The following is a 22,123-nucleotide window of genomic DNA, read 5'->3' on the forward strand; positions in this document are numbered from 1 at the left end:
GCAGCCTTAACACGCTAACAGCGGCGCTCGGTCCAAACACGGTAAAGTCGCACTTACGTACGTCGCCAGAATAGTGTTTCACTCGTCGAATTGTGCAGAATGTATGGATTTAATCAGCAAAAAGGTATGCGCTGTTACATTGTGCACACTATGACCCATAATTAGTCTGCCCTCTGTGACATCACAAAGGAAGGATTTTACCACGCCTTTTGAAACAGAGCGTTTTTAAGCCATCACAAGCTCACTTCCAAATGCGCAAACCTCGTTATCTGAAACTTTGGCATGGTTTTACACGGGAATAGAACATTCTAACTACATTTATAGGGCAGAAAAGTGGAAAAAAGCACAATAGATCCCCTTTAAAGCTTTGCTTCTTCCTACTCCTTTTGCAAATGTGGAACTGTGAATTGATTAGTGATGCATTCCATGGTAACTTGATACATGTTCAAATAAAATGAAAAAAATTACCATTAAATTATACTGAAAAATATGATTAAAAAATAAATCTCAAGTATTTTTTTGTCTTTGCATATACAGTAAACCTCGGATATATCGGACTCGGATATATCGGAAATTCGCTCACAACGGACAGATAAAAAAGAACCAATTTTTCTGTAATGCATTTCCAATAAAAATTCATTGCATATATCAGATTTTTTTATAACGGATTTCGCCTATTTCGGACAAAATCTCCAGTCCCGTTCCAATGCATTTCCATTAAATTTCCCTCGCATATATCGGATGGCCGCATCATGGCGCTCCGATTCGCCGAAACGTGACAGGCCGCTATACGACGTCATTTGCAGCGTTTGCAGCGTTGCCTGCGCGTCCAGGTACATTGGAAACATAGTCAAGGAAGTGCCTTTTTATAACGGATAAAATCCGATTTACGCATATACCGGATATATCCGATATATGCGTAAAATGGACATTTTCCAGTATACGCATATAACGGATTTCGCTTATATCGGACAAAACCAGTGGGAACAATTGAATCCGATATATCCGAGGTTTACTGTATACAGTAATTAGTTAGCATTTACACAATGTCCTTTCTATACAAATCTAAACAGTACTGTTAGTACGCTGGTCAAGGAATATCACTGGCCACTAACAAGTACACGACCTGGGGGCGTTTCATAGCGTTTCTTTAAACTCTGCAACAAACGATACGGCTTTCTGTTCAATAAATCAGCTCTGGCTTGAAGCAATTCCATGATTGGAATGAAATGAATATAAATGAATACTTCACTTGGATGTGAACCGAGGAGACCAAAGCAAGTGACGTCCACGCCCATTAGAAAGCAATAAAAACATCATGATTAGGTTTGAAGTGGGCAAGGCTCAGCAACTGGGCGATACTTTTGATTTGAAAGCATCCCTTATTCTGTTTTTCTTTCTCTATCTTCCAGCATGGTGAGACGGAATCTGGGTCCCTCCACTCGGTCTGTCTATATATGTCTGGCTTGCCTCTCTGTCGCTCTGCACCTCATTCTGGCATTCTTTTGCCTCGCTGTCCTCCAGACGGCTTGCGTCCTTCCCAAGCATCATCCGGTCTCCTCCTCTTCATATAAACTATCGATAAGTTCTGAGAATGACACATTTCACAAGTTAAATGCGACCAGGTTGCCTGCGGTCATCGGCGCGGAGAAGAAAGTGGTAAATCAAGTCGTCAAGATCGACTCGAAGCTGGAGGCGCTTTACCTGCACCCGCTGTACAACCTGCCAGGACCCGAGTTGCTGGAGGACGACTGGCTGCTCCGGGTGAAGACAAATGAGGACGCAAGGGACACAGACAATGGCGGTGATGACAAGGAGGAAGGCATCGATAGTGACAGTCGGTGGTGAGTGTGGAATGCAATTACTGAAAGTGAAAGACACACAAGCCTTAATGGGGCACTGACCTGTCTGATATTTCATTCATTCATTCATTTTATATGTGCCAATCACAGGGCACATATAGACAAACAACCATTCACACTCACAATCATACCTATGGACAATTTGGAGTCGCTAATTAACCTAGCATGTTTTTGGAATGTGGGAGGAAACCGGAGTACCCGGAGAAAACCCACGCATGCACGGGGAGAACATGCAAACTCCACACAGAGATAGCCAAGGGTGGAATTGAACTCGGGTCTCCTAGCTGTGAGGCCTGCACGTTAACGTTTATGACCTTCCAAATAGACAACATTCGACAAACTATTAGACAACATTAGACAAACATTAGAGCCCCCCAGACATGAAATAGCATCCCTATAGTCACCTTTGCACTCCTATGACCAAATATAGTAACATTACCGACACCTTTACATCACGGAGAAAACCCACGCATGCACGGGAAGAACATGCAAACTCCACACAGAGATGGCCGAGGGTGGAATTGAACTCGGGTGTCCTCGCTGTGAGGCCTGAAAGTTAACGTTTATGACCTTCCAAATAGACTTTTTAACATTAGAGCCCTCTGGACATAATATAGCATCCCTATAGTCACCTTTGCACTCCTATGACCAAATACAGTAACATTACCGACACCTTTACATCATAAAGAAAACCCACGCATGCACGGGAAGAACATGCAAACTCCACACAGAGATGGCCGAGGGTGGAATCGAACTCGGGTGTCCTAGCTGTGAGGCCTGCACGTTAACGTTTATGACCTTCCAAATAGACTTTTTAACATTAGAGCCCTCTAGACATGAAATAGCATCCCTATAGTCACTTTTGCACTCCTATGACCAAATATAGTAACATTACCGACACCATACTATTGTGATTATTATAATTATATTAATGCTAATTATTATATTAATTATATATATTATTGTTATATTTGCATATTTTACATAATAATAATATAATAATTATTATTTTAATTTTATTGTAATTATTATAATATTTTATTATTAAAAAAATTAAATATAAATATAAAATAATAAATAATAATAGCAGATTGCATGACAATTTTACAGATACAATAATACCAGGTGGACTGTTACGTGTAAAATATATAGTCTGCCCCCCCCCCGTAAATTTTGTCATATCAATGCGGCCCGCGAGTCAAAAAGTTTGCCCACCCCTGTCCTAGACTGACTCTTAAAAGGTGTAAAAATTCATATGACAGGGCCCTAGGCAAAATAAATCACAGGGGGCCCCTTTGCATAGCGGCTCTGCTATGGAAGTTCAAAGTTTGTCAGCCATGCCCCCCCCCCTCCTACGGTGTCTGTGTCTTTACCTCAACCTTCAATGTCTCTCCTGAAGGCAGAGTGCAAGTCAGGAGGAAGGTTATGACAAAGTCTCTTGGAGCACCAATGCCGAGACGCACCCGCCCTGGCTGCGCTTCCACTTGGGCATCACGCGGTGGCGACTCTACAACAGGGAGGACGCCGCTCTTGCAAAGCTGACTCACTATTTGGCGACGCAACACATTCTCGGAGCAGGTGAGTTAAGAAGTGAAAAAAAAAAAAGAAACTGACAACTGGAAAATAACAATAACAATAAATTATGAAACAGTCCATAGATTTGTGCCGAGAAGGCTCGTAAATGTACTCTTATATTTAAAATCACATTGCATCACATTAGGTAAAGTACTGCAAAGTTATCGAGGCATTAGCTTCATTTAGCATGAAACATTTAGTTGTCTTTTCGGGTTAAAAGCAGACAGACATAATTCTGCACTTTTCTGTCGAAGTGCTGCATTGCTCAACAAGCCAAGAATAAATTTAGCAACTGACCTAGCTATTAACCACGACGGTCCCAGCGGTGCTCGCTTCTCATCTAATTATGATAATTCCGTTTCTTCTTGGTTAAACAGAAAAACAAAGTCGCCACCGTGCTGCCTATTTCACTTTGACTCCGATCCTTTTATAGAAAAGGAACAAGGCTGGGAGAGAGCCAGAGGGAAGACAGGGAAATCACTGTTTTGTTTTGGGTTTTTTTTTAAACTTAGTGGATAGAGCAAACTGTGCCAAAGTTTACATTCAGAGCAGGGAATACTTTGGAGATTTTTTCAGAACAAAAAAGAGAGACACGAACACGCAAAGTTACACAAGAAAGATGACTGACCCTTACGAGATTAGAGACGTCACACGACACAGTTAGACCTCCATTGAAGTGCATCGTTTTTAGCACCGACAACCCGGAGGTGTTGATGCGGTGTATTGCTGCAGTGCCATCACCAGGAGCACTGACAGAAATACACATGTTTTAACGTATGACTTTTGACCCTTGATACCTGAAACACTTAAAAACCTGCTGAAGTTCTCAGCTATTTGGAAGATGAAGAAGATTACAAATACACTTGTCCCTCGCTATATTGCGGTTCGAATATCGCTCCCTCACTACCATTACCATTTTGCACAAAACAATAAATTCATAAACGATCGGTGTTTCGCAATTGACCATGGAATATTATGAGTTTTGTTACGAGACATGGCGTTACCTTTCACACCGCATGGAGACCGGCTATTGAACCACGACATGTCACGACTGAAAAAAAAAAAAAAGTTCTCGCCTCATTTTGTGTGGAAGTGGTAAGTGTTGGGCTTCTTTGTCATTCTTCCTCACTCCGTTTGTCCCCGCAGAGATCCCGTAGCTTGTGCAATGTGATGAAAAAATGACTAAAAGAAAGTAAAAATGACTGTAGGGGTGTTATCTCATGTCTACAAGGCTCTAATAATGTTAAAAACTATATCTATTCAAATTGAATCCTCATTCATTTCATTTCCGTGGGGGTGCTGGAGCCTATCCCAGCTGTCTTCGAGCGAGAGGCGGGGTACACCCTGGACTGGTGGCCAGCCAATCACTGGGCACATATAGACAAACAACCATTCACACTCACATTCATACCTATGGACAATTTGGAGTCGCTAATTAACCTAGCATGTTTTTGGAATGTGGGAGGGAACCGGAGTACCCGGAGAAAACGCACACATGCACGTGGAGAACATGCAAGTAAGTAAGTCATAGTAAGGGCCCGCATGAGTGCTGGAAGCACTGGGAGCCGTGGTTCAGGGAGGGAAGCATGAACTCCGACAAGCGCGGTAACACTGGGGGTTGGTCATGGAGGAGCACAAGATGTCTAACGTGTTTTGTAAACTGACCCATGGCGGGATATCCTTGTATGAACAATAAGTCATGGGCGAATGTGTTCATGGTGTTCAAGATGCCTCCTAAATATAGACTAAATACGTGAAGAATCTGGGTGAAGTCATGCAGAGCATCAACAAGCTTGTTTTGTGTTTGCTGGCTTCCGAAACCCTGTTCGCATTTTCAGCACAGTACAGACTAAATTATATATAGGGATTTGCATTATGCAGATAGCTTGCACTACAAGCTGATTTTTACACTTTTACACCTAAAACTGCCTGACAGAAAGACCCGCGGAAATCCTGCTGAATTTCTTTTCATCGTGCATTAGAAAGAAATGCTAAGAAAAAACAACCGGAGATTGAAATAGTCAAAATTGATATATTTTGAGAGAAATTCATTCAAGTCCAAAACAGCCAAGGAAGTGTCTTCATATGAAAATCAGCAAATGTTTCATTTTGACTCAAAGCATCAAATGTTCAATAACGTGTTACCCAATGGGAATATGGAATGGAATATTTGCCTACCAGTCGGTTTGTTACGTTTTATTACCGTAAAGTCAACCATTTGTAACCCTAATATCATCCGCTCTCTTTCAGTTCAAAAATCCGGAGGTACTCAACTCAAACTGCTCATATCCTTCCCAAACTACGGACAAGCTCTGCTAAAACCCATGAAGTAAGACCCCCCCCCCCCCAAGCATGGATCCGAAACCACATTCGGGCGAACTGACTGAGTCTGAGGGCAGGAGTGTTATGCTTGTGTTTCTTGTGTAGACAGTCCAGAGATGCAGAGACCGACGTGAACCTCTTCTACTTCTCTGACTTTGAAAGACACAACGCAGAGATCTCGGCTTTTCATCTTGACAGGTACCGAGGTCTAAATATGTCGCTCTGTTTAGCACCGCCTGATGGAAATATTTGTCTGTGAGCCTGAAATAATAAAAATTTAAATTGTTTTTGCGGACTCTGTATCGGCCCGTTATGGCGAAAAGGGAGTTGAGCCGAAAGGCAAAGTTCTCAATTTACCGGGTTGAGCTCCGTTCTTATCCTTGCCTATGCTCATTAGCTTTGGGTAGCGACCGAAAGGACAAGATCACGGACAGAGTTTACCCCAAAAGGGTGGCTGGGGTCTCCCTGAAGATTGATTGAGTTTTTAAAAACAAATTCCAAGTAGAAGGGGCCGCACGGCGATCGAGTGGTTAGCGGGCATACCTCACAGCTAGGAGACCAGGGTTCAATTCCACCCTCCCTCGGCCATCTCTGTGTAGAGTTTGCATGTTCTCCCCATGTATGCTAGGTTAATTAGCGACTCCAAATTGTCCATATAGGTATGAATGTGAGTGTGAATGGTTGTTTGTCTATATGTGCCCTGTGATTGGCTGGCCACCAGTCCAGGGTGTACCCCGACTCTTGCCCGAAGACAGCTGGGATAGGCTCCAGCACCCCCCCCCCCCCCCCCCCCCCCGCCCCGCGACCCTCGTGAGGATAAGCGGTAGAAAATGAATGAATGAATTCCAAGTAGAGGCCACACCGCTAAGTTAAATAAAAGCAAAATAAAACAAGAATGCTGATCAACATCAAGATTTTTTTTTTTTAAAGCGGAAATACACTTGCACAGTTGCATGAAATCTTGGATGCTATACCTCACAAGACTTCAGTTCAGAGAAAATGAAATCCGGAAAAGCGGTAGAAAATGAATGAATGAATTCCAAGTAGAGGCCACACTGCTAAGTTAAATAAAAGCAAAATAAAACAAGAATGCTGATCAACATCAATATATATTTTTTTTAAAGCGGAAATACACTTCCAGAGTTGCATGAAATCTTGGATGCAACCTCACAAGACTTCAGTTCAGAGAAAATGAAATCCGGAAAAGCGGTAGAAAATGAATGAATGAATTCCAAGTAGAGACCACACTGCTAAGTTGAATAAAAGCAAAATAAAACAAGAATGCTGATCAACATCAATATATATTTTTTTTAAAGCGGAAATACACTTCCAGAGTTGCATGAAATCTTGGATGCAAACTCACAAGACTTCAGTTCAGAGAAAATGAAATCCGGAAAAGCGGTAGAAAATGAATGAATGAATGAATTCCAAGTAGAGGCCACACTGCTAAGTTAAATAAAAGCAAAATAAAACAAGAATGCTGATCAACATCAAGATTTTTTTAAAGTAGAAATACACTTCCAGAGTTGCATGAAATCTTGGATGCTATACCTCACAAGATTTCAGAGAAAATGAAATCCGGAAAAGCGGTAGAAAATGAATGAATGAATTCCAAGTAGAGGCCACACTGCTAAGTTAAATAAAAGCAAAATAAAACAAGAATGCTGATCAACATCAAGATTTTTTTAAAGTAGAAATACACTTCCAGAGTTGCATGAAATCTTGGATGCTATACCTCACAAGATTTCAGAGAAAATGAAATCCGGAAAAGCGGTAGAAAATGAATGAATGAATTCCAAGTAGAAGCCACACTGCTAAGTTAAATAAAAGCAAAATAAAACAAAAATGCTGATCAACATCAATATATATTTTTTTTAAAGCGGAAATACACTTCCAGAGTTGCATGAAATCTTGGATGCTATACCTCACAAGACTTCAGTTCAGAGAAAATCAAATCCATTTTGTGCGAGGCTTGCGTTTGGCTTTTCTGCCATTAATTTACTACATAGATTTTACTACAGTTTTCACTGCTCATGAACTGGCATGAATCATCCAGTAGGCCGGAGGTGGATGAAGGTGTATAATTACTCAGCGTTTATGTCAGAGGAGCTTTTGTATTTGTCGCACTTAGCATTCATACACTGTGTGTAGCGCCCCACGATTCATAGCGCCTGCCATTTTACATAAAGGGGGCGCATTCTGGGAAAGCGCGCAAATGACGGCGTGGAGCACGAGCAAGCGGGAGGCGGGAGTGGGAGGGAGAAAGAGACGAGTAACTGATGTTGCAATGACTGACAGCATGCAGCAATTCACCAACTTGCCTGTCAATCCCTGGTGGTGTCATGATACAGCTGCTGCCTTTTTTTTTTTTTCTCCAAAACTAAATATCTGCTTCGGGGCCCAGTGATGTGTAGTAGAAACTATTTGATGACTTTTTAACAAAGTGGAAAAAACCTTAATCCGCAGATATTCGGGTATGCGCGCCACCTACAGGGCGCCATCTTGATGGAGGTGCTTTACAGAACGCTCTTGATCCCTAACGCTCTCATCTCTCCCAGACTGCTGGGCTTCAATAGAATCCCTCCGGTGGTCGGTCGTCTCATCAACATCACCAGAGAGATCAGAGAGATTACCACGGACCGCAAGTTATCTCGTACCTTCTTTACTTCCCCTGGTGTGCAACCGTGTGTCTTCTTACACTGAAGCAAAAAAAAAAAAAAAAAAAACAATCACCAACGTGTCTCTTTACTTCCCTCTAGCGGGGAATGTGTGTTTCTACGGCCAGTGTGAGTACTACTGCTCAACAGAACACCCGCTGTGCGGCCAGCCACACTCGCTGGAGGCGTCCTTGGCCGCCATGCTACCCGACCTCGGCCTCGCTCCTCGCAGGTCATGGAGGTCACCGTGGAGACGATCCTACAGTCGCACCAAGTTGGCGCAGTGAGAACCGGAGATGATTCTTTTCCATTTGAAGTTGTCAATAATAACAACGGACATTTCAAAGTGGGGGGTGTATAAAAAAAAAAAAAAAAAAAAAAAAAAAAAAACTTAATGGAAGGCACAGCAGCTTGAGAAAAAAAAAAACATTTTTCAAACCTGCTAAACTAAATCAAAGGCAAAATAAAAATAAATAAATTATGATGATATCATGATATTTAAAATGTACAATATTACATGAATACTGTAAATTATGATGATAAAGTTGTACCAGTAGGTATGGGGATGGGAGGAGAAGTTACAAGAAAAAAGTTGAAAAAAAAATAGCAGAAATTGACAACTTTTACAAGAATAAAGGCAAAATATTGTAAAAAAATAAAATAAAAAATAAAAAAAAGTGTATTGCAACAAGAAAAAAATTACAAGAATAAACTGATAATATTATGGAGCAAAAATTGTGTAATTTTATATGATTTTTTTAAGTTGTAATATTATGACAAACAAACATTTTTGGAATATTTAGTTGGGGGAAAGTTGTAATATTATGGCAATAAAGACAGAAAATTTATTTTAAATTAATTTTCATGAGTTATGAAGAAAGTTGAAATATTTGGAAAATGTAAAAAAAAAATGCAAAAATGGGGGAGGAGAAAAGTGCAAAGTCAATACTAATAATGGGCTTTGAATTTTTTTTAAATATATAAAAACTAGCACCATCAAAGTGGCCCTTGCATACTTTCATTTTTCACTAAGTGGACTCTCGCTGGATGACCCCGCCTCTACCCCAAAGTCAGCTGGGATAGGCTCCAGCATACCCCCGCAAAACTGTCTGCACACCCCTGACATAGACAATACCAACCGTAGCACGTATTGTTGTATTGTTGTTGTATTCCTGAGAGAAATTCATATTCATGCGTGTCTAATTTTGACTCTTTTGTTGTGGCCAGGTGGGAGAAAGACCCAGTCTATTGTGACACGGTCAAAGAAACGCCTCCTTATAACCACGGCACCAGACTGGTGGATGTTATCGACATGGCCATATTGGACTTCCTCATGAGTCAGTATCTACGTTCAATTTAAAAAAAAGGGAGGCTTTGGAACCATCAACCGTTCTATGCACATAATAAGTATCACTCACCGCAAGCAAAAATATTTTTCTATTCAAAGGCAACATGGATAGACATCACTATGAAACGTTTGAGAAATTCGGCAATGACACTTTCCTGCTTCATCTGGATAATGGACGAGCGTGAGTGCCATCATTTGTGGATCAGCTTAGCATGAGGATGATGAAAGTGGAAGCAACAACAAAAGGCCCTGTTCATGTCGTTGTTAAGCACCTTTGGATCAACACATTTTAAGCAGATCACAACGCTTTGTCTCATCTCAGGTAGCCAAAACACACACATTGGATGATTTATTTAAGGTCTTTACATAAAAGTCACACTTTGTCAAATCAAGACTATATTTTCAAAAGATTACGCCGCATGAAATATCGGAAGCTATAACAATAATAAGAACAAAGGAACTAGTCGTCCCTCGTTTGTCACGGTTAATTTGTTCCAAACAAGCATGATAAGTACATTTCTGCAAAGTAGGATTCCTTATTTGACCTAAATATTGTTTTTTTTAACATTATTAGAGCTCTCTAAACATAAAATAGCATCCCTACAATTACCTTTACACTTGTGTTCCGCAATTCAGTGGACGTTAGAAGAGAAAATGAGACAAATAAGATATAATATAGACTCATACACACCCCGGTGTTGCCAGATCCGCTTATTATAAGCACCTTTGGTTGCTTGTTTTGTGTAAAGTCGCTTGCAAATTCCCAGGTTCACTTAGCCTATGGTTTGTTTCATTTGATAAGCTTATATAATAATAATTAATTACGTATTAGTTAGCATTCTGAATGCCCAATATTTTAGTATTTAGCCATTTTAATGCATTGCAGAAGCTTCGTTTAGGCCCCAAAAAAGTTGCTTTCATTTGCATATTTTGGACTAATAACAGGCCCGAGTGAACCGCAAACTAAATGAAAATATTTGGAAAAACCGCGATGGAGTGAAGCCCTTAAAGTCAACGATTTTTTGCATGAATTAAATATTTTTGGTCATATTTTGCAGGTTTGGACGTCACTCTCAAGATGAGATATCCATTCTAGCTCCTTTGCAGCAGTGCTGCAGGTAATGTGCACGTTTAAATGTATATTTAAAAAAAAGCATGGGGAAGTAATTATAAAAAATGGTATTGGGAAATATTAAATATATAGAATAAATAATTAAGAATGAGCTGGGAATAAGTCCAACACGTGGATTGTGGGTTATTTTTTATTTAGGAGCAGACCATATGCCATCTAAATGCAAGTCTAAAGTGTGTTTTTATGTCCGCCTACCTTTCCAGGATCCGTCGCTCCACCCTCCTCCGCTTACGCCTCTTGTCCCTTCCGGACTTCCGCCTGAGCGATGTCATGAGGGAATCTCTGGGCCAAGATCCTTTGGCAGCCGTGGCGCCCTTACTCGCTGAGCCACACCTGAACGCTTTGGATCGACGCCTGGGAACAGTCTTGCAAGTGGTGAAGACCTGTCAGGAGGAACATGATGATGTTGTTTTTAATGACTTGGGAGCATACAAGGAAGAACACGAGCATCAGAGTAAATAAACAATAAAATAACTACTGTCAGGCAATTATTTTTTTGCCTTTGCTGAACTAAGTCAAAGGCAAAATGAATGCATTTATTACTCCTGCAGTTAGAGTTAAAAAAAAAGTGTTTAAAATGTACAATATTACATGAATACTGTAAATTATGATGATAAAGTTGTACCAGTAGGTATGGGAATGGGAGGACAAGTTACAAGAAGAAAGTTGAAAAAAAAAATAGCAGAAATGGACAACTTTTACGAGAATAAAGTCAAAATATTGTAATAAAAAAGTGTATCGCAACAAGAAAAAATTTTACAAAAATAAACTGATAATATTATGGAGGAAAAATAGTGTAATTTTATAAGATTTTTTAAAAAGTTGTACTATTATGACAAACAAACATTTTTGGAATATTTAGTTGGGGGAAAGTTAAGTCAAAGGCAAAATAATTGCATTTGTTACTCCTACAGTGAGAGTAAAAAAAGTGTTTAAAATGTACAATATTACATGAATACTGTAAATTATTAACTTTTACGAGAATAAAGTCAAAATATTGTAAAATATAAAAGATATAAAAAAATCTAAAAGTGTATTGCAACAAGAAAAAAAATGTACAAGAATAAACTGATAATATAATGGAGGAAAAATAGTGTAATTTTATATGTTTTTTTTATCATGACAAACAAACATTTTTGGAATATTTAGTTGGAGGAAAGTTGTAATATTATGGCAATAAAGAAAGAAAATTTACAGTCATTAGTTATGAAGAAAGTTGAAATTGTAAAGTGTGCCCGAGCAAGCTTCAACCTCACTGTCAGGAAATTATTTTTTGCCTTTGACATAATACTAATACATTATTAAAAAATATATATTTATTTTTCTCAAGCTGCTGCTGCACCCCCCCCCCTCCGCCCCCATCACTTCCGTGAGTAAATTTTCATACAGATAACAGCATGTACAATATGTATTTCAGACGATAAGCATTTCTTCCAAAGCACAATGCTGACCCCTACCGGCGATGATGGGAAGCGCAAGTCCACCGTCCTCCACTCCAAAGTTCAGTAGTTTAGTTGTCCACTCGTCCACCAGTTTATGGCAGTCAACTACGACGACACGTCAACACGGTGGCGCTATCCCGCTTTAATGGCTTAACTTAAATAAAGTAAATAACAAACGTTTCAGTGGCACCGCTTTAAACCGTGTGGAGTGGTACTTTCACTTTCGTCGGTGACTCTTAGTGGGCAGTTGTTTCTAAAGTCCTGCCTCTCGGCGCCATTTTACATTTTCTTGCAAGAGGCGGGAATATGTTTGTTTGAAGGCGGCTGACCACCGTGACAGACTCACTCGACTTTAGCGTGTTTTTGGCGACTATCGGTTCTGAAGTAGCTTCTCAATTATCGACGCGGGTTCGAGTTTTGCCGCATAATGGAGTTACCAGCAGACGAAGAACTGCTACGGTTCTTCCACTGTTCAAAGACCGAAATGTCGTGCATGGAAAACCCGCACACGTTTGTACGACAACTCAGGGATCACAATCTGCTACCGGAAGAGTCCTACAAGGTGAGCCGGAAGTACCGTTTAAAAAAAAACACGGAGATTTCGTCTCTTTATCCGCTAATATTTCCACAGTTCGTGGATATAGTAGTTATAGTGTGCATTTAAACCTTTACTTTAACGATAGCCAGCAATTTAGAGCAAACATTAGCTATTATTTGAACCTGTTAAGAGTGAAACATCAGTCGGGTGGCTTCTGCAAACAAACACATTAGGAAAACATTAGCGCCCCCTTGTGTTTGGCAGAGGTACTTTAAGGATAATAGTGAGACAATGAATATATGATTTGTCAGCCTTATATAGTATTAAAAGTAGAAAATCAAGTAGAGAGGATTTATTATTGGAAATATTATTAAAATAGGAAATGAGTGGAGCATATAGAGTTTATTAGAAAAATACAGAGGGCGGTGATAAGGTATTTAAAGGACACAGGACTGTATAAAATAATATAGATTAGTAAAATAATATTACAATTATCATTATATAATATTAGAATATTTATTAACATTATTAGTAGTAGTAATATCATATATCTCTACTACTCACCCGAACATAAACATATTCTGGTACAGTAGGTGGCGGTATGCACCTTTTAAAGTCAACTTTGCAACCTGCCATTAAACCAAAAGAAGAAGAAGAAGAAGATTAGATGGCATCAATGATGGTAGAACTGTCAACAATACGCTTGAATTTGTGCCTGTTAATTAATTAATATCTATTTAATTATGTGTGCAGAAAGTGATCCGCATAAAGAGCAAAGAGGCCTTAAAGAAAGGCCTCTATGAAGTTCTGGACCGGTTGGAGAGAGAGCGCTCGCAGTCCATCAAGATGTTCTGGAGGTGTGTCTTCAAGGAGACGATCTTAAATCAGTACCCCACCTTGCAACAGTTGCGCAGCAGCCTGCTGGATGGTAGGACTCCTCGACTATAACGGCGTCCGTAAATATTTCGTCTTATTCAATCGTGTGTCTGTTGACTCCATCAGGATCCTTCCATTTGGACGCAGAGATCAGAGAGGAACAAGATGGCGGTAAAAGGAAGGAGCCATCAGAAGATGAGAACGCAGAAATCCCAATGACGGCGAAGAAGAAGAAATTGAAAAACGTGAGCCAGTGCGATGACGAGGCGAAGCAAAGCGAACTTCCTTCACAATCATCAGCGCAGAAGAAACGTTCCAAGAAAATATGCTTCTGTGAGTCATGGCTGACTACCTGCAATTGGAGCTTTTTTTTTTTTTTTCGTATTGACGTGTCTTCTTTTTTGTGTTTCCAGCCCCGCTGGTGAAAACGGGAGAAGAGAAGGATTTTTGGGCATGGCCTATTTATAAGTCCAACCTTCCTGTGACCTGTGGGACCCTGAAGGGGTCATTGAACAGAGATAAGCTAAGCAAAGGTAAACAATACAAGTCCTTCCTGGTTTATCGTGGTTAATCAATGCTGGACCCCGGCATGATAAGTACATTTCTGCAAAGTAGGATTCATTATTTATAACTGGAATATTTGTATTATATTATTTATATTTTATTTTGACTAAATAGCAAAACAAAGAACTCTCCAAATGCTAATTTGTGAGACTCTATTATGTTGTATTTATGTCTTGAATGTCTTATTTCATCTTACGGCAACTGTATTCGGTGATGAGACTGTAAAGGTGACTATAGGGTTGTTATTTCATGCCTAGAGGGCTCTTAAAAAAAATAAATAAATAAATATACACCCTGGACTGGTCGCCCGCAGTACCCGGAGAAAAAAAAATATATTTTTATATAAAAAAATATATATATATTATGTAAAATATATAATATATATTTATTTATATTATATTATAATAAATATTATATTATTTATTATAAATATATAAAATATATAATATATATATGTTTTTAATTTAAAAAAATATATAAATATAGATTTATAATATAATTTTATTTAATTTTTTTTCATTTTATTTAATATATATATATATATATATTTTTTTTTTTTTCCCTCCGGGTACTCCGGTTTCCTCCCACATTCCAAAAACATGCTAGGTTAATTAGCAACTCCAAATTGTCCATAGGTATGAATGTGAGTGTGCCTCGTGTCGACGACGCTATTTTGAGGTGATCGCAATCAGTCACACTTAGATTCTGTTTTGGTCTCGGTGTAGGTTTCCGCATTCTAAAGTTTGAACCTGGAACACATCAGAAAAATACAAAATAAGTTCTATTTGTGGCGGCACGGCGGTCGAGTGGTTAGCGCGCCGACCTCACAGCTAGGAGACCCGAGTTCAATCCCACCCTCGGCCTTCTCTGTGTGGAGTTTGCATGTTCTCCCCGTGCATGCGTGGGTTTTCTCCGGGTACTCCGGTTTCCTCCCACATTCAAAAAAAAAACATGCTAGGTTAATTAGCGACTCCAAATTGTCCATAGGTATGAATGTGAGTGTGAATGGTTGTTTGTCTATATGTGCCCTGTGATTGGCTGGCCACCAGTCCAGGGTGTACCCCGCCTCTCGCCCAAAAGACAGCTGGGATAGGCTCCAGCACCCCCTGCGACCCTCGTGAGGAAAAGCGGTAGAAAATGAATGAATGAATGAATATATAGAAGATCTTAAATAGGTTTTCTATACTATAACTATGGAAATATTACGTACATTTAATCCTACTTAGGAGAAATTCACTTATCACGGTCGAGTCTTGAACCAATTTGTCACAATCAACGCCATGTTTTAATGCCGTCTTTTTGTGAATACCTAATATTTCAGGGGAGCCGTGTATTCTGGTGAAGAAACAGTGGGTCACGCCCAGTGAATTTGAAGGTCTCGGTGAGAAGAAGAGCGCCAAGAACTGGAAGATGAGCATTCGATGTATGGACACACCCTTGGGAAAGCTCATTGAGGTTTGAATATTATGTTCAATTATTGTTGGTTGCCAACATGATGATGATGATGATGATGATAAATACGTCACAGTGTCGGTCGCTGAAAATGATCATGATCAGAGATTGTGCATGCAACATAACATGAGTGGACATGCCACACCTACTGTTTGTTGTGAAACTCCGTTTTCATGTTTGTTTCTGTGGAATCCACCGCAGGCAGGACATCTGCAATGTGTCAACTTCAGAGGAGTACACAAGGTTGGAATCCACCGCATTTCAATGAATGGATTTACTTTGGACATACCTTTATGTCTGGCTTAACTAATGATCACTTTTCTTTTTGTTAGGCCAAGAAATCGCTGTTCAGCACAGAAAACATCAAAGGTTTGTTGTTTAATTAAGTGGGAAACATCCAGTACATTATTATTACAGTAAACCTCGGATATATCGGACTCGGATATATCGGAAATTCGCTCACAACGGACAGATAAAAAAGAACCAATTTTTCTGTAATGCATTTCCAATAAAAATTCATTGCATATATCGGATTTTTTTAAAACGGATTTCGCCTATTTCGGACAAAATCTCCAGTCCCGTTCCTATGCATTCATTCATTCATTCATTTTCTACCGCTTTTTCCTCACGAGGGTCGCGGGGGGTGCTGGAGCCTATCCCAGCTGTCTTCGGGCGAGAGGCGGGGTACACCCTGGACTGGTCGCCAGCCAATCACAGGGCACATATAGACAAACAACCATTCACACTCACATTCATACCTATGGACAATTTGGAGTCGCTAATTAACCTAGCATGTTTTTGGAATGTGGGAGGAAACCGGAGTACCCGGAGAAAACCCACGCATGCACGGGGAGAACATGCAAACTCCACACAGAGATGGCCGAGGGCGGGGACCGAACCCTGGTCTCCTAGCTGTGAGGTCTGCGCACTAACCACCAGACCGCCGTGCCGCCCGTTCCAATGCATTTCCATTAAATGTACTATTAAAGACATAACTCCCATTATGTTCCTCAGATTCCCACCAAGAGGTCGATCCAGGAGAGAACAACTCCGTGTTCAACGTGACATGCGGGGAACTCACCGGCAAATTACACAAAAAACGATTCGCATCAGGTCGGTCTTCGACGAACTCACAAACGCGCGCGGCCGGAAATCGTGTCGGACGTGCACCTCCAAGAAAACAAACTGCTCTCGCCAACAGGAACTAGCGGTCGGTGTATTCGCACCGACACAAGCTGGATGAGTCCGGTGAACTTTGTGAAGGAGGCGTTGGGTGAGGAGAAGACATCTTGGAAGAAATACATCCTGTTCCAAGGCGACCCACTCGGTGTTCTAATCGAGGTAAATACCTGCTCTTGGTGTGTTTTTGCTAGTAAACCTACCGACATTCTGACTTCATAATTGTACTACAGTAAACCTCGGATATATCGGACTCGGATATATCGGAAATTCGCTCACAACGGACAGATAAAAAAGAAGCGATTTTTCTGTAATGCATTTCCAATAAAAATTCATTGCATATATCGGATTTTTTATAACGGATTTCGCCTATTTCGGACAAAATCTCCAGTCCCGTTCCAATGCATTTCCATTAAATTTCCCTGGCATATATCGGATGGCCGCATCGTTATGCTAATCTTGTTGATGTCACTAGCTATTGTCTTTCTCCTGGCTCCAGATTTAGGACAAATATAAAAGTGAGTGACGTCAATAATACAGTAAACCTCGGATATATCGGATTCAATTGTTCCCACTGGTTTTGTCCGATATAAGCGAAATCCGTTATATGCGTATACCGGAAAATGTCAGTTTTTTTACGCATATATCGGATTTATATCCGGTATATGCGTAAATCGGATTTTATCCGTTATAAAAAGGCACTTCCTTGACTATGTTTCCAATGTACCTGGACTCGCAGGCAACGCTGCAAACGCTGCAAACGACGTCGTATAGCGGCCTGTCACGATTCGGCGAATCGGAGCGCCACGATGCGGCCATCGGATATATGCGAGGGAAATTTAATGGAAATGCATTGGAACGGGACTGGAGATTTTGTCCGAAATAGGCGAAATCCGTTATAAAAAAAAATCCGATATATGCAATGAATTTTTATTGGAAATGCATTACAGAAAAATCGGTTCTTTTTTTATCTGTCCGTTGTGAGCGAATTTCCGATATATCCGAATTCGATATATCCGAGGTTTACTGTACTAGCACAGCAGTGAATGAGATCTTAACCTCACTATTGGAAATAACGTAGGTCTGACGGGCGTAACGGGGCCTAGCTTAATTAACAATTTGTTATGCTCAGAGTCCAATAAAGTTAAATTCTCATTACCTTACGTCTCTTTTCATTGCCCAGTCCAGGTACATTGGAAACATAGTCAAGGAAGTGGCTTTTTATAACGGATATACCGGATATAAATCCGATATATGCGTAAAAAAACGGACATTTTCCGGTATACGCATATAACGGATTTCGCTTATATCGGACAAAACCAGTGGGAACAATTGAATCCGATATATCCGAGGTTTACTGTATTTACTGTTGCCGTGGTGATAAAGGACACACAGAGACTTACTTGCATTGTGGTCTATTTCAGGACAATACCTTGAGGATCCACTCGCTGTTATGCACTTGCAGGCTGTGCAGTCCAACTGATAGCGACCAGGTAGGACTGTTTCAGGGGGAAAAACTTCTGTGATTATTTTATTTTTATTTCAAAATAACGGCGCTCTTCCGTTTCTTGCTAGGAGGAGCAGAAAAACGACGATGAGTGCTGCGTGTGTAAAAATGTCGGAAACCTGGTGGTGTGTGACAACTGTCCGCTTTCTTTCCACCCCACGTGTCACCTGCCTCGTGTCGACGACGCTATTTTGAGGTGATCGCAATCAGTCACACTTAGATTCTGTTTTGGTCTCGGTGTAGGTTTCCGCATTCTAAAGTTTGAACCTGGAACACATCAGAAAAATACAACATAAGTTCTATTTGTGGCGGCACGGCGGTCGAGTGGTTAGCGCGCCGACCTCACAGCTAGGAGACCCGAGTTCAATCCCACCCTCGGCCTTCTCTGTGTGGAGTTTGCATGTTCTCCCCGTGCATGCGTGGGTTTTCTCCGGGTACTCCGGTTTCTTCCCACATTCCAAAAAAAACATGCTAGGTTAATTAGCGACTCCAAATTGTCCATAGGTATGAATGTGAGTGTGAATGGTTGTTTGTCTATATGTGCCCTGTGATTGGCTGGCCACCAGTCCAGGGTGTACCCCGCCTCTCGCCCCGAAGAAGACAGCTGGGATAGGCTCCAGCACCCCCGCGACCCTTGTGAGGATAAGTGGTAGAAAATGAATGAATGAGTTCTCCTCCTATTTTGTGTGGAAGTGGTAACTTTTTGGCTTCTTATTTTGTCTTTCCCCACCCTCGGCCATCTCTGTGTGGAGTTTGCATGTTCTCCCTGTGCATGCGTCGGTTTTCTCCGGGTACTCCGGTTTCCTTCCCACATTCCAAAAACATGCTAGGTTAATTAGCCACTCCAAATTGTCCATAGGTATGAATGTGAGTGTGAATGGTTGTTTGTCTATATGTGCCCTGTGATTGGCTGGCGACCAGTCCAGGGTGTACCCCGCCTCTCGCCCCGAAGAAGACAGCTGGGATAGGCTCCAGCACCCCCCGCAACCCTTATGAGGATAAGCGGTAGAAAATGAATGAATGAGTTCTCCTCCTATTTTGTGTGGAAGTGGTAACTTTTTGGCTTCTTATTTTGTCTTTCCCCACCCTCGGCCATCTCTGTGTGGAGTTTGCATGTTCTCCCCGTGCATGCGTGGGTTTTCTCCGGGTACTCCGGTTTCTTCCCACATTCCAAAAAAAACATGCTAGGTTAATTAGCGACTCCAAATTGTCCATAGGTATGAATGTGAGTGTGAATGGTTGTTTGTCTATATGTGCCCTGTGATTGGCTGGCCACCAGTCCAGGGTGTACCCCACCTCTCGCCCCGAAGAAGACAGCTGGGATAGGCTCCAGCACCCCCGCAACCCTTGTGAGGATAAGCGGTAGAAAATGAATGAATGAGTTCTCCTCCTATTTTGTGTGGAAGTGGTAACTTTTTGGCTTCTTATTTTGTCTTTCCCCACCCTCGGCCATCTCTGTGTGGAGTTTGCATGTTCTCCCCGTGCATGCGTGGGTTTTCTCCGGGTACTCCGGTTTCCTCCCACATTCAAAAAAAAAACATGCTAGGTTAATTAGCGACTCCAAATTGTCCATAGGTATGAATGTGAGTGTGAATGGTTGTTTGTCTATATGTGCCCTGTGATTGGCTGGCCACCAGTCCAGGGTGTACCCCGCCTCTCGCCCCGAAGAAGACAGCTGGGATAGGCTCCAGCACCCCCCGCGACCCTTGTGAGGAAAAAGCGGTAGAAAATGAATGAATGAATGAAGTTCTGTTTGTGTATGCAGTAATCCAAGACCGTGGGATTGTACCTTCTGCGTCTTCAAAAGGGCTCAAGAGTGGCGTTATTCGGACGTACTGGAAAGCAACGCAGTACTGTCCGACCAAATATCCAAACACATGCCGGTGAGATCACTGCAAGTGTTATCGAGTTCCCATCCCCCATCACCTGGTTCTGATTTTCCTCCGTCTTCTCCCCACACAGGAGTGCCAGTACCTTCTCTTGTGTCTCTTTAGCGCTGACGATGATCAATGCTTTGCGATGAACCCATCTTCCTACGTAAGACCCTTACGCTGCTCTTCTCATGTACGACTGTGAGTCTAAAATAATCATCGTTTTGGACTCGACGCTGACAGGTGAAGGACTACGCCGCGGCGGTCAAGACGCCCATGTGGTTGTGCGAAATCGCAGACAGACTCGAGAAGAAACGCTACCGTCTCGTCGGCGACTTTGTGTCTGACGTCCAGCTCATTTTCTCAAACTGTGCTTTGTATAACAAGGTGAGAAGCTATATCCGTACTCACATGTGCATTATTTATATATTCTTAACCAAACTGTGTTCTTCCCCCGTCTTGCAGAATAACCCCGATTTCATCAACATGGGCTCCAAACTAAAAAAGTTATTTGATGATGAATTTAAGAACGCTTTCAATATCTGTTAAGAAGGACTGACTATATTTGTATGAAATATTTACAAAGATAATGATAACACATGGATTTCTTTATTGTGACGTGCAACTGCTATGGATGCTACAATTCTATGTTTGTTTTGTTAGCCTCGACATTTCTCCGTATTCATTTGTTCAATCATTTTCTAGCGCTTTTTCCTCACGAGGGTCGCGGGGGGGTTGCTGGAGCCTATCCCAACTGTCTTCGGATACCTATGGACAATTTGGAGTCGCTAATTTACCTAGCATGCATGTTGTTGGAATAATTTTACTTTATTTTAGTTTTATTGTGTGCGAGATTCATTGTTGTACCCCCCCCCCCCCCCCCCCCCCCCCCAAGTGCACATTCATTCATTCATTCATTTTCTACCGCTTATCCTCACAAGGGTTGCGGGGGGTGCTGGAGCCTATCCCAGCTGTCTTGGGGCGAGAGGCGGGGTACACCCTGGACTGGTGGCCAGCCAATCACAGGGCACATATAGACAAACAACCATTCACACTCACATTCATACCTATGGACAATTTGGAGTCGCTAATTAACCTAGCATGTTTTTTTTGGAATGTGGGAGGAAACCGGAGTACCCGGAGAAAACCCACGCATGCACGGGGAGAACATGCAAACTCCACACAGAGATGACCGAGTGGTGGAATTGAACTCGGGTCCCCTAACTGTGAGGCCTGCACGTTAACGTTTATGACCTTACAAATAGACTTTTTAACATTAGAGCCCTCCTGACATGAAATAGCATCCCTATAGTCACCTTTACACTTCTATGACCAAATATAGTAACATTACCGACACCTTTACATTACCCGGGTAGAACATGCAAACTCCACACAGAGATGGACGAGGGTGGAATTGAACTGGGGTCTCCTAGCTGTGAGGCCTGCGTGCTAACCACTCGGCCGCCGTGCCGCCTTCTCTGTTTTGTCTAAAATATTGACTCGCTTTTTTAATGTTTTCTCATGATTCATTTAATATTCTATGTGTTTTTTAAGTACGGGTTGTTTTTTATATTTTTATTACTAATATTACTCATATCAACATGTCATTTTTTTTCTTTACATTGTTCCTTTCAGTGCCATTTTTGTTTACTTTTTTTTTTTAACTACTTTAGACACCCCGATGTAAACGTTACTGCCATAGTTGTAGGTTTTAAGGAAGTGTATTTTACCACAATGCATTGTTAAATAATGATGAAATTTAATGTATTTATATGTGACGCCGCAGTAAAATCTTGTG

At 41.2% G+C, this 22,123-nt stretch overlaps 3 protein-coding genes across 6 annotated transcripts in view; 2 read left to right on the forward strand and 1 right to left on the reverse strand.

Annotated features, from left to right (window-relative positions):
- The window catches only part of baiap2l2a (BAR/IMD domain containing adaptor protein 2 like 2a), a 66,376-nt gene extending 53,447 nt beyond the window's left edge, over positions 1-12,929 (reverse strand). Inside the window, exons 1-2 of one of the 2 annotated variants that reach the window (XM_058048955.1) lie at positions 12,354-12,929; positions 11,092-11,279 (exon numbers count right to left, since the gene is read on the reverse strand). The gene's annotated coding sequence lies outside the window, so the exon portion shown is untranslated. The remainder of the gene's footprint in view (positions 1-11,091; positions 11,280-12,353) is intronic. The other variant, XM_058048953.1, reaches the window with a different exon arrangement.
- LOC131103418 (extracellular serine/threonine protein kinase FAM20C-like) lies at positions 1,392-11,358 on the forward strand. The gene is made up of 10 exons (XM_058049696.1): positions 1,392-1,844; positions 3,262-3,440; positions 5,688-5,766; positions 5,865-5,957; positions 8,318-8,433; positions 8,519-8,699; positions 9,644-9,753; positions 9,864-9,945; positions 10,823-10,882; positions 11,100-11,358. The coding sequence occupies exons 1-10, from the start codon at positions 1,414-1,416 to the stop codon at positions 11,356-11,358; spliced, it is 1,590 nt and encodes a 529-aa protein (XP_057905679.1). The 5' UTR covers positions 1,392-1,413.
- On the forward strand, positions 12,359-22,118 carry sp100.1 (SP110 nuclear antigen, tandem duplicate 1). Of its 3 annotated transcripts, XM_058048951.1 has the most exons (15): positions 12,359-12,900; positions 13,630-13,804; positions 13,879-14,085; positions 14,166-14,285; positions 15,638-15,771; positions 15,970-16,011; positions 16,101-16,137; positions 16,783-16,881; positions 16,970-17,109; positions 18,372-18,440; positions 18,523-18,650; positions 20,220-20,337; positions 20,417-20,491; positions 20,569-20,712; positions 20,791-21,192. In XM_058048951.1, the coding sequence occupies exons 1-15, from the start codon at positions 12,766-12,768 to the stop codon at positions 20,872-20,874; spliced, it is 1,707 nt and encodes a 568-aa protein (XP_057904934.1). In that variant the 5' UTR covers positions 12,359-12,765; the 3' UTR covers positions 20,875-21,192. The 3 variants fall into 3 exon arrangements, with proteins under 3 accessions (XP_057904934.1, XP_057904933.1, XP_057904935.1); XM_058048950.1 differs by having other exon boundaries at positions 20,569-22,118; XM_058048952.1 differs by lacking the exon at positions 16,783-16,881 and having other exon boundaries at positions 20,569-22,118.
- The last annotated feature ends 5 nt before the right edge of the window (positions 22,119-22,123 follow it).

Source organism: Doryrhamphus excisus, chromosome 15 (genome assembly GCF_030265055.1).
Source record: "Doryrhamphus excisus isolate RoL2022-K1 chromosome 15, RoL_Dexc_1.0, whole genome shotgun sequence".
Taxonomy (NCBI): Eukaryota; Metazoa; Chordata; class Actinopteri; order Syngnathiformes; family Syngnathidae; genus Doryrhamphus; species Doryrhamphus excisus.